This window comes from Telopea speciosissima, chromosome 2 (genome assembly GCF_018873765.1).
Source record: "Telopea speciosissima isolate NSW1024214 ecotype Mountain lineage chromosome 2, Tspe_v1, whole genome shotgun sequence".
Lineage (NCBI taxonomy): Eukaryota > Viridiplantae > Streptophyta > Magnoliopsida > Proteales > Proteaceae > Telopea > Telopea speciosissima.
This window is the reverse complement of record NC_057917.1, coordinates 1,477,270-1,490,053: the sequence shown is the minus strand read 5'-3', so window position 1 is coordinate 1,490,053 and position 12,784 is coordinate 1,477,270. Positions and strand designations below refer to the sequence as shown.

The following is a 12,784-nucleotide window of genomic DNA, read 5'->3' as shown; positions in this document are numbered from 1 at the left end:
ATTCAAATGAATACAGGAACAGAGGCAGAAAAGGAGAATGGAAAAATGGGCATTGGGTCACCTTATTGGTGATAGACCACTCTGCAGATGAGCACAACACCTTTCTGCAATCCGTTGGTGTCACCTTCCGTCCGTGTCCTTTATGCGGATTTTCATCTTAGAATTGAATGTCTGGCAATCGGTTCGGTTTTAGATTTTGGTTTGGTTCAAGGTACAATACGTACATTTCAGAACCAAATGGATCTAATAAACAAAACCAAAAATTAAATTTCAACTGGTTTGGGTTTGGTTCATATTCGATTTTTATGTATCCGTCTAATTCAGTTCATGTATTCGGTTTGTGTTCGGTGTTTATACAGTTTTTTCTGATAGATTTTGATTTTATTGAGTTTGGATTAAGCCAATGCTTTTAATTGTAAAATCAAAATCGAACAGAATTGAATTTCCTTTTGTTCCAAAATCAAAAGTGGTTTGGGTTATGTTTTTTGGAATCATCTGGGTTTGCCAATTCGAGCGGTTTCGGTTTCAGCCATGTTTAATAATATCATGGTGGGTGAAGCTTTGGCAATCCGAACTGCATTACTGGATGGTGTTAGAGCAGGTTATACTGATTTGTTGGTGGAATCTGATCATATGGGTGTTGTCAATTTTCTACAACATCGTGGCAAACCCGATTACAATGGAGGTGTTGCCTATTCTGGAAGATATTCTTTTATTATCTTCATCTTTTGTATCTTGTTCTTTTGCTTATGTTCCAAGGGAGATAAATAGCTTTACTGAGTCCCTAGCAAGGAGGGCCCTGTCGGTAACGTGTTCGACAGTGTGGCCTAATTCCGATCCATGGTTTGTGGAGTTTGTTTCTACTTCACAATGTGTGTGTTCTACACGATAAATAATATCATCTACTCTTTCTACCAAAAAAAAAAAAAAAAAAATAGAATCGGTAAATAACACCTAAGATATCTAATATTTTGAAAAATTGTAACTCGAGTAATTATTTTTTTGGTAGAAGTTTATGAGTACCTAAACGAAGATAACATTAATAAGGTTATTCAAGTTATTTTGTAATTTCCAATTTTACTCTTAATATGTCATCATTACTCTTACTCCTGTGAACCAATAAAAACCTATGATATTTGTTGCGTCAAGAAACCTTTGGCGGGTCCACCAAGGGTAAAATTTTCACAACACATCAAACAGGCAAAGGGAGGTGAGCGTCGGGTCGAGGACGTCGGCGAGGGACTCTTCGATGTCTAAGTTAGGTTTCTTTAGCAAATAGGTGAAACAAGTGAGAGTTTCAAGAGTTCAGTAGTTTTTCTTATCTTTGTTGTTTTTCTATCTCCCTTTGTATGGGGTGTTACCTTCCCATTTATAGGGCTTGATCCCTTCGGGCATGGTGCCGATGTAGAGGTCCTGATGTGACCAATGGGAAAGCCCTCCTCTGGTGAGGAGGCGGGGTGTTTCTTTATTTCTGATGTGGAGAGTTCTGTATGGAGAGTTCTTCATTGGGGTGAGGTCCCCTATAACGTAGAGGCCCCTTTTCTTACGAGCATCGTGAGATGCTCATAAATGTGATAGAGTTGGAAAGTGGTTTCCCTTCTTGGAGAGTGGTTTCTTCCACTGGAGAGCGGTATTGCCATTGGATTACTGTTTTTGGTGGCCGCTAATGTGCTTAGGTCCTCTGTCATATGACTTCCCCTAGTGAGAGGTGATGTTTTGGTGCGTATAGGGCTGGCGCTGATAGGTTGATTGACATGATGGGCGGGCGAGCTTCTTTTTGCTTCCATGAGAGGACCCGTGGATCTTTCAGCTAAGGGTTTCCGGGTGGATGGTCTTTACCCTACAGCCCCGTCATGAATCCTCGAGCGGATGGTTCTTACCCAGAGAGTCCGTCATGGATCTTTGGGCAAATAGTTCTTACTTGTCGACCCCCCTTTGCTGTCCCTTTTGGTGTCTCACGTTGTGGGTCTATTGGGTAGCCATTATATGTTATAAAAATATTGTTCATCTCCCACCTCAACTCTCCTTCCCTATTAAACGATACCTGTCATCCCTCTCATGTTTCACATTTTTCACATGTGATATGAATCTTTTCCTTCGGTTGCAAGTTTTGATGAGAATCTGTGTATTATGGCAACCCAATATTTTATGTAATCTTACCTTGTAAAGTCCAATGAGCTTGTATCTCTATATATTCTCTAATTGGAGAATCAAATTCTTTTGAGGAATAATATTAGAACTATCCAATGGCCTCCCAACTTAGGCATTCCTTCGCAGCCGTCAGATCTCTGTCCCTCCTGTTTGCTGCCTCTGTTGGAATAATGTTGAAGATCAGAATCACCTATTCTTTGACTGCCCTACGTTAGCTGCCATTTGGAAGGGCATTCTGAACAAATGCTAGCTTGCCCAAAGAAGAACTTTGCCTTTCTCTAGAGAGTGGATCTGGATTGATATGACCTATGCCGGTTCCTCTATTTGTGACTTTGTTGGGAAGATGACCTTTTGTGTAGCCCTTATTCATATTTGGATGAAACGCAATATCAGAAAATGGACCTCTAATTCTCGATCTTACCAGATGATTTGGGATTCTATTTCTTTTGAAATTAAAGCAAAGTTATCGTTTGCTCCCCCCTCCTTTTGTTCAGACTCCCCAAGGAACAGAGTCATTGTTGATTCCTAAGGTCTCTATAATGTCTCTTTTGTTGTTCTAGCCCCTTAGTCTTTGCTTTGGCTGACTGTATTTTCTCTCTTTCTTTTCTCCTTTGGGGCTCTCTATAATTCTTTCCTCCTTTGATAATGAAATTTTTTATTCATCCAAAAAATATTAGAATTATCATTCCCCAACCTTGTCCTGCTCCCATCCCTGCCATCTACAATTCCCTCACCCCCATCCCTCCCTTATTCCGCCCGTATCTCCCACCACTACTATTCTTCTTCCTCGCCCGACCATGTTCCCTACCCCCTACTCCACACACCCACCCTTTCCACCCTATTCCAACCCTGCGACCACCCCCATCCACACAATCCTGCCCCCGCCTTCGCAGCCACCTTTTTTCCCACCTCCACAAGCATTCTTTAGAATTATGAACACTCCTCTCATCTGCACCTACGATTCTCTCACAATTTCTTTTTTTCCATTCTCAATTAGTCATTTAAGGAGTTTGCTGTTCGACGAAAACAAAAGAAAACAAGAGCGAAAGTGAAATGGTTTTAATAGGAGAGTGGCTACTCTTTGATTCTGGTAGGGAGAGAGCAAGGTGAAATGGTTTTAATGAGTTCTTCTACATAAGTCATTGGTTAAGATTTCATCACCGATGAATGGACGTTAGGAGGAAGAAGATTAATTATTCCTTAATTTTTCAATAAAAGGGTAAAAAAGTAATTTTACACTATACAAGGGTATTTTGGGGATTAAATGAATTAGCCCTTACTGGCGTCACCACTTAACAGAGACACAAGAGCTGTTTGTAACATATTGTACACCGTAGGGTAGGTTCGTGTAATTGTTGAAAACACTTACAGGGGGTGTAATTAGGGCAAAGTATAGGAGAGGGGTGTAATTTTATCTAGTAATAATGTTAATAAGGTTTACCGGTTTAGATACCCTAAACATAATATGTAAAACGTTGGGTACCTATATTACATTTTCTTAAAACGTTAGTTAGCCAAACAGAATTAATTGCTTCAATTCGATTTTAAACGGCCGGTCCGATTTTTTTCTAAATTGACACCGGATTGAGCCGCAACATTGGCTCAGGCTGTTGGTCTGTCCATTCGGCCTATAATCGGTTCACCCACCTCCAGGCTCCAGATAGGTTTTGCGGTACCTTTTGGGTCTTCGTTCTTGAAAGTCTCCCTTATCTTTCATATGCTTTGGAAAGCCGAGCAGTGACGCCGCTCTTGGTACTCTCTCCATCAAACTAAACTGAGAATCTTGGAGATGCTTGAAGACGAAGCCTATCGTTTCTCTTACATAGCAGAGAGATGAAAACTTTGCTCACTTGAGGTTAAGCCCTAAGCATCATCTCAAGCTGATGGTCTCAGGTAATTTTCTCACTATCTCACTCTTTGACCCTTCGATTTCGTTCAGATAACCCTAGAACAAGAAGCTCTCTCTGTTGGCGGCCCTTAATAGATCCCTCCGCGTCACCTTACGTTGCTCGTTTAGCCATGGCGCAGGCCATAATTCTCGTCATCGAAGCTCACTGGTAACCGTGGCGGTCGATGACATCCATCATTCTTGGCCGGATCGAAATGCTGAACATGGGACGCCGTTTTCGTCCCAGGAGATTGAAGGATTTGGTATGCTTGAGGGTAGGGTTGGGGTGTTTCGTGCATTATCGCAGGCAGCTGATGAGGAAAACCCTACGTCAAAGTATCAGAAACAAGACAACCCTACAACGGAAGACCCTCTTGTTACCTTTCCTGAACTTCTTGTGAAAGCATCGAAACTTTACCTTGCCTCCGCTCTTGCGGAACCGGAAGATGGTTCCAACCCTTCCACTTCTCATCCAGCTGCTTATAACAGCTTGATGAAAGCCTTCAGTCGGGTAGGCAAGGTAGACGAAGTTCTTAGACTCTTCCGTCGGATGAAGGAAAGTCGGTGTTATCCCAACGTTCTCTGTTTCAACACCCTGCTTAATTGCCTCGCCTGGGCGAAACGCTTTGATGCGCTTCAGGGAGTTTTGGAGGAAATGTACTCTTCCGGTGTAATTCCTAACGTCTCCACCTTTAACATCTTGGTCAAGGCGTATTCCTGCTGTTCCCCACGGTTTAATTTAGCTTTTCGTGTCCTAGATGAGATGTCTGCTGTGGGTTGCAATCCGGATGTGACAACTTACTCGACCTTGATCACTGGTCTTTCTAGGGCAGGAAGAATTGCAGATATAGAAGCTGTAATAGAGATGATGAGAGATCAGAATTGTGAACCGAATGTTTATATATTTGTTCCTATTTTGAAAGCTCACTGTGACAGGGGAGATGTCAGAGCTGCAGAAACACTGATCGAGTTGATGCGTTTGAACAATTACCTTCCAAATTCTCTGGTTTACAATATATGGATTGATACACTTTGCAAGAATGGGCGCTTTGATGAGGTTGAGTTGATCTTCAAGGAAAGCTCATCGAAAGGTTGGAAGCCTAGCACTATCAGTTACAACACGTACATGAATGCACTTTATAAAGTGGGCAAGGCTGACAAAGCTTACAGAATATTAGAAATTATGATGAGCAGTGGATTATATCCCACTGTTGTGACCATGAATATACTTCTTGATTCCCTCTGCCATGCTTCAAAGATTTATGAGGCGAAGAATCTTCTGGCCTTGAGTTTTCACTTTGGTTGGGTCAGTGTGGTAAGTTACAACATTTTGATGAATAATTTATGTAAGATCGGCCAATGGCTTAGTGTTATGATGCTATTAGCTGACATGTTGAAGAAGGGAGTCGTGCCTAATACTAGAACGTACAATATTCTCATTCATGGCCTTTGTGAAGCTAAAATGCTCAAGGAAGCTGAATATTTGGTTGTGAACAAAGTTTTCACTGCTAATGTTGTGACATATAACACATTATTAAGTGGGTATTGCAAGGCAGGTAATATATCTGAAGTGGAAAATTTGTATTATAGGATGACAATAATGGAGAAGATTGATTCGGATATTTTCACATACACCATTATGATTGAGATGCACTGTAAAAAAGGGAAAATTAAGGATGCTGTAGATATTTTTGATGAGGCTCATCGTAAGGGTTTCTTGCCTGATCTTGTTGCATACTCCACTCTAATTGATGGGTGTCTTAGGAAAGGTATGCTCGATAAGGGGCTGCAGCTGTTGGATAGAATGCTAGAGCAGGGATTAGTTCCAGACATTGCCATTCAGGAATCATTTGTCAGGACATGTTGTACATCACATGTTTGGATTTCTATGGAGAAAATACTTGGGAGGAGATAGCTGCATCTCTAATTGTTGAAGACATGGAATGAAGGCTCCTTATAATTCCTAGTGTTAGCACAGGACAGGTAATGCCATTGTTCGCTTTCTTGTTACATAGGACAGGTAGGTGTTGTCTTGCTTTTCAATTTTCAATACTCTACTTGATTTCAGTCTTTTTTTTTTTCTTTTTTGGCAGGTAATCGATCATTATGTTTGGTTAGATGATCTTCACATCACTTCGTAGCATAATTTGTACAAGTTTATTCTAACAGAGTAAGTATCATGGTTGAATTCCATACTGTGCTTAGCTCTATTTGTCTTTTTGTCATTTTGTCATTTTGTCATTTTGGAATTTTAGTCATAAACGAGTTTAACTTCTAGAAGGCCTTTTTTATGATTCACAATCCTTGCCCATGTCATCTTGTACCGCAACAGCGGATATTTTGGTATGCAGCTTGTTTGGAGCTAGAGCTATTTCAATGGTTTCCCACTTTTCCTGTTTTCCAATAGGCTGGTTTATAATTTGGTAAATTCTGGTGTTTGCAAAAGATATTGACCATACTTGTTTCTATTTAGTATCATAAATTGGCATTTTTTGTAATGGGAATTAATGATACTTATGAAATAGAACTCAAACTTTGACTTTAAGGTGTCACTTTCAAAACTAGCTGCCAGTGATCAAACTGGTGATCCTTAATTCTTTGCTGAACAGATTTAAGCCACAATTACGTCCTTTGTAAGATGATATTAACTCCTGTTACTAAGTTTGACTCTCATTGGGGCCTACCTATTAACAAAAACTTCAGTCACTGTCAATGGTGGAGTTAAGTTTCTTTGAATTCTTTAAGAACTATTCGAATATTGGAGCCATATTCCCTTGGTGTTCTATTAAAAAAAAAAAAAAACTGATGTTAGCTTTTTATCAGGTTTTTGCTTCCAACACTGTTGATTTACCACTTAAACTGCTTGATTGCTCATGTAGGTTGGAAGAAAAGGTTCTGCATTTCCAACTCAATAATGCTGACATTCTCCATTTATGATGAGGCCACTGCATCCTGTCCATCATTTTATTAGTGCAAATGCTTCAATTGACATTCGGTCTCCTAACAAATCTTCTCATGACACTCTCATCTGTACCCATGGGGAGTGGTCATTTTGGAGTATCATTGTGTTTACAACCTTGGTGGGTTTCTTGTTGGAATATACCCTACTGCATATCAAAGCTTATTCAATAAGAAAGGAATGTGCATATTATAAGGTCACAGTGTTTTTCACTTCTTCTACTCAAGTGTGACATCAATACTTGATTGTAATCTCCTCTTAATGGCTTGGTCACTGTCTTTACTAAGAAAAAGTTTAAATTGGAGGTTCTGCAAACAGTTCCATTCCATAATGATACACGGGACAGCAACTGGTGGATCCTCGAGGGCACCAGCTGTAGATTTACAACCGTCGACAGCATCAAAGAGTGAGCAGGTGAGTTCTCCAATTTCCACCAAGCAGCAGCTGACTACGATGCCAATGTGTTCTGGAAAGTAAATAAAGCTGGTTGGTAAGCATTCCATTCTCAAATTCTTGGAATGTGGCCAAGAGTGCAGGAGTGCAGCCCATTCTGGAATGGGCTTTTTTCCCATTCCACGTTCTTGTTTCCAGCTCGAGTTTTAAGTCACCATTCCTGAGCTTGACATCGACAGTCTTCTTTGTCTCTCTCTGTGTCTCTACCTACAGACACTCGTACAAATTTGTTGCGTTTTCCTTTTTCTTATGTATCTCTCTATGTGCGTGTGTATAGCATGGCCATCGCGATGAGCTCACGAGCTTCCAGACCTCAAAAACCTAAGTCTGATCACAGCAGCATCATTACCAGCATCGAGATCCTCCTCTTCCTCTCACTATTCCCACTTCGCATGATTGAACTGAAGTAGCGAATACCAATTCCTCTCTAAGCTCTCCAACCGAGACACTTAAAAACTTTGAGAACATGATACAGACCCTCGACCCTGATGGCCATGACGTTTCAATACTCCTCAATTGTCTCTACAACACTTCCACCTACCCCAAATGCGTTGTCGAGAAGGAATCCATGCCTCTCCTTACCGTCCTTTGTTACTCCCACTTTGATTACCCTGTGACCCATCTCACCAAGTCTGCTGCCTCAAAGATTGATTGGGAATTTTGCCATGATGCCATTGAAACATTATCGTAGCAGCACCTGCGGGGTGATGCTGATAATTGAATCGGTCATGTCATTATTCATAAAGCCTCTGTTCGAGGCACTGGAAAACCAATATTTTACATCTGAGTAATATTTTTTGTTTTGGGGTAGACCTCTGACTAATACTAAAGCTGTGTTTGATACGCATTCTAGGGATGCATTCCAAGAATGCACACCGAATTAAGAGTATATTCTAAAATCGAAAAATGGTTTGATAAGCATTCCCGTTCTCAAATACCGGAATGGGTCCAAGAATAAGGCCTATTTTAGAATGAGATTTTAATATATTATGCGTTCTCGTTTTCATTCTTGTTCTGACCTTTTGCTTGTGACATAGCTGCAAGTCTGCAACTACGGAGAACATATAAACTCACTCTTACGCGCACACACACACATTCTCTCTGGCGAGCACTGAGTGCATGTGCAACAAGGCCAGTAGCTTCTCCTCTCTTTTTCTTCCAAATTGGAGAGGAAAGCAACAGGATGTACTTGCTCTCGCTGCCAAGGAACTGCTCCAGCTTCTGACCAGGGTTTTAAGTATTGAGAATTGGATCGGTGAATCGGCCGTGACCTATCCAATTTCCACCAATTCGACACAGCTGATTCACACTCAAGAACCCCAAAAAGTTTTGGAACTGAGGATCAATTCTAGGGTTCTTGAGCACTGATTCAGGAAACATGCTTACTTGCACGTATGTATAGAATGAATATATGGTCGTCTTCACCCAATATCTGTTTGAATCTATTATGTTTACCAATCCTGGAAATTAATTTATTTAAGTGCTAACTGTTAGTTTTGAAAAAAAAAAACAATTTTACCCTTTCTTAATAGTTAAAGAAAAAACCTCTTTTTAATTAAAAGAAATATTCTCTCTCCTTCCCAAATCGTGAAACAGAATAGGAAAAACCCATTTAAGGGTACCGTCTCTGATGGCGGCCATAACAGTGGCCGGCGGCTAAGGAAGATTCCGGCGAATGTCTTGTGATGGTGGTTTTGGTGGTCGCAAGAACCAGGTAGAGTGAGATCTGGGAAATGGAACGAAAATCGGAGAAAGAAGATCGATCCACTCTTCAAGCTTTCCCTGAGAAGAAAACCGAACCCCTGGGGGCTTTCAACCCAAAATAATTCTCTCTTCACACCCCTTTTTCTTTTCTGATTTTCCCGAATCTCTCTCCTCTCATGGTTTCCCTGTCCCTTTCCTCACCATCTCTGTTTCTTCTTTTTGAAACCCGAAGAAAATTGAATCCTAATACCAAAAGCCAAAAAATAAACACGAAGAAGAAGATGGAAGAGGAGATGGTAGTTGCAAAAAATCCTGACAATAGAAACTGATTTACCAAAAAATTTGATCAAATGCTAGACAGATCAAATCATGTGTAATTGAAAGAAACACATTGTTAACGGTCCAATGCTTTCTACATCCAGATTATGCCCAAAACGAAGCCTCCGCAATCTGTAACAGATATCGAGGTGTCGGTTCAAGCAGAGAACTTGCTTCAGTTTAGAAACCTTGAACCCACCGAAGTTCACTGGGGGACTCAAAATGGTCTTTATCGACAGGCAAGATGGTCCTCACTTTGATCACATTTCTCCACCTTCAAACCCTTGTTTCTCTCCTAAAAACACTGTTCCACTTCTTTCTCAGTAGGTTTAGAAGAAATTTAGCTGATAAACCAGACAAACATTGCCATTGTTCATAATCAATCTACCACTGTTGGACTTTTGAAGAGACAAATAGGTTTTTCTTGGGACCTATATAAATGCCTTTCCCATTTAGTTGTTTTTTTTTTATATAGCAGATTTGTCTTCTTATTTTTTTTTTTTTTTGTTTATTTACTAAGCAGATCAGGTTGCTTCTACATTTGGGTTTTGCTCTTTATATTTGAAAGTTGAAATTATTGCGTATCGATTACTTCGTGAGATTTCTGAGACTCACTTCCATGGCTCCTACACTTCTGCTGTTCTGCAAGTACTACTTGTTTGGCTTCCTTGTGCTCTTGCTGCTGAGCATGACTCTAGTCAGGCTTTGAATAAAAGCATTCTCTTCTTTGAAGCTCAGAGGTCTGGGTACCATCCTAGTGATCAGAGAGTTACGTGGAGAGGTGATTCTAATCTGCGCGATGGGAATAACGATGGCAGTCTTCTTCTTCTTCGGGAATTTCATTCCCTTTTGTGTCGATGGTGTTTCAAAATTCATTGAAGGTAAAGATGTAAAAGCACCTTTATTAAGGATAATATGGATATTTAATAAATATTTTGATGATGATATCTCAAACTAATGATAATGATAGGGATACGTTTGTAAGAATCTTTTACAATACAGGAGAGGTTTATGAAATAGACGAATTTTCCCTATTTATTAACATAGTTGCCCTTTTCTTGCATAGATGTTGAGTAAGAATTGTGTAGATGGGCCGGACTTTCCACATAACCATTTCACATACGTGAAATTAGTCTAGCTTTTTTACAAAAAAATAAAATAAAATTTATGGAACAATTGAGTTTGATTTGGTGTATCCATCAATGATCATATTTGCCTTTGTAATGATAATAAGTTTCCATTTATTCCATTTCAATTTAAAATAAAGTTTCATTTTCTATGTGGAACATTGCTTGTGAGAATTTTACTTGGAAAATTTTATATGGAAAAAAATCTATTTGAGTTAAATTTTTTTTTTCCAATTTTTGTTTGTTGAAAGTAAAATATAATATAAAATGTCATTATAAGATTATTTAGTATTTGTTTGGAATTTAATTTACATGTAATTTAAAGAGAAAAAGAATTATGTCCGATAGTGTGGCCCACTCCAGCACTCCCATAAATGAGCCTATCTCTCTCATTTTCATATGAAAAGATACCTCTATCCTCTTGTTTTGAGGAAGAGAGAAATAGACACATGGGAGTGATTGGCGTAGGCCACACTCCTGGCCAAAAAACTACTTTCCTAATTTAAAATATTTAAAATGGGTGCGTCTGTTTGTAACCAAGAAGGTTGCAAACAGATTTTGTAACTTTACTTTAGTTGCCCTTTAGCATTATTTATATTCTGAAAGGATAGATATGGTAAATTCACGTTAAGTTAATTTCTCCCCACTCAAGCTTCAGCCGACTTGTTATGAAGACCAAATGAAAAATTTTATTTCCAAAATAACCCTCCATTTCGTTTCAAATTTTCAACCCCCACCCTTTGTTCCCTAACCCCCACTGACAGCTCATCATGGTTAAACATTCTATAGTTCGTCTTCCTTGTCGATTCGGCTTCATGTTTCAGTTAAACAGCGCAACGAAAAAAAAAAAAAAAAAAAATTGTAAATATTCAAATCAGAGCTTGGTCTCGAAGGTGACCGCCCCTCCTCCGCCCTATCTCTTTTTGTCTCCCCACTCCCCGCTGGCCGCAACAGCCCCTCTCGTAGTTCAGTTAGTTTTCACAAGAAAATTCGTCCATCCATCGGTAGGGATCGATTTTGTTTCAACAAGAATTGACATCAGGGAGAGCACTGAGAAACCATCTAAGCCTGCTAGACCGGAAGGTTGAAAGTGACATGGAGAAAAAAAAAATTCAATATAACAAGAGCCCAGAAAGTGACTTTACCACAATAATCTCTACAATTTCAATATAGACTCTCAATTGGAACGTTTCCATTGATATTTCTTGTGTAGCTGTTCGTTATACACAACAGATCTTAAAAATATTCGTAATTTAAGGATGTAGGATTTTACAGGGATGGAAGGTATTTCAAATTCAACAGCAGTACAGAAGAGAAGAGATCTCATTCCCACTTGCATAACAAAACAAAACTTCTACAACAAAGAGGAAAAAAGGGAGCAAAACATAAAAAGAAATTAAAACTCTTGTGATGCAGATCTAGGCTCGCCTTTAAACTTTCCAATCTTCTCTGGAGTTGCGACGAGCAGCTCTATTGTTGGATGCCACAACCCTGTATACAAAGCTATAGAGTCCTTGCAAATTTGTCTCATTTTTATGCTCATAGAGAGAGAGAGAGAGAGAGAGATGGAGAGAACTGGGGGAGAGAGAAAAAGAGGGCGGAGGGAGGGAAGGGAGGAAGTTGGAGCAGCAGAGAAAGGACGCCATTTCTATTGTTACAGAACCCAAGGGTAGGAGAAGTCGATGAGATTTTAGTTAGGTCATCATATTTTTGTGGCTTTGGCTTGAGTTGAGCCGTTTCTCTAAGTCAAGCTGCATGAATCGACTGAGCCTAAAAGTAAAATTACTCATTTTGTCCTTAACTCCAATTTGCATAAAAGAGAGAGATAGTGTTAGATAAAAGAGGTTACAAACAACTTTACCCATTTAAAATAAAGTAGCTATCTACATAATAATGGAAAGGTGATATTTCCAAAAATCACAAGTTAAATCTGAGTCATCCATTATTTTTTATTTATCTACACCATTAGTTCCACTTAGAGATAGGAGAGTGCACAGTATTGTTTGGAGTACTGGTATGCATATATGGACATACACGAGATGTGTGTCAATACAAATGGGGGTATTTCATTGAATTAGAATTTACAATTTGACATGTGGCTAATTTAAACTATGTCCTTTCTATCCAACAATCGAAATGGATGTATCTTCTGTCCACAATGTAGAATAGATGCTTTGTGACGTT

The 12,784-nt window shown here is 39.5% G+C and overlaps 1 protein-coding gene across 1 annotated transcript; it reads left to right on the top strand.

Moving 5' to 3' along the window:
* The first annotated feature begins 4,103 nt into the window (after window positions 1-4,103).
* Window positions 4,104-6,968, top strand: LOC122651290 (pentatricopeptide repeat-containing protein At1g63400-like). Its single transcript, XM_043844627.1, has 3 exons — window positions 4,104-6,022; window positions 6,133-6,209; window positions 6,919-6,968. The coding sequence occupies exon 1, from the start codon at window positions 4,305-4,307 to the stop codon at window positions 5,952-5,954; it is 1,650 nt and encodes a 549-aa protein (XP_043700562.1). The 5' UTR covers window positions 4,104-4,304; the 3' UTR covers window positions 5,955-6,022; window positions 6,133-6,209; window positions 6,919-6,968.
* Window positions 6,969-12,784: the final 5,816 nt, after the last annotated feature.

What these genes read in the sequence shown, in the direction of transcription:
- LOC122651290 (XM_043844627.1), top strand. Translation starts at nt 4,305, where the DNA reads ATGCTTGAGGGTAGGGTTGGGGTGTTTCGTGCATTATCGCAGGCAGCT.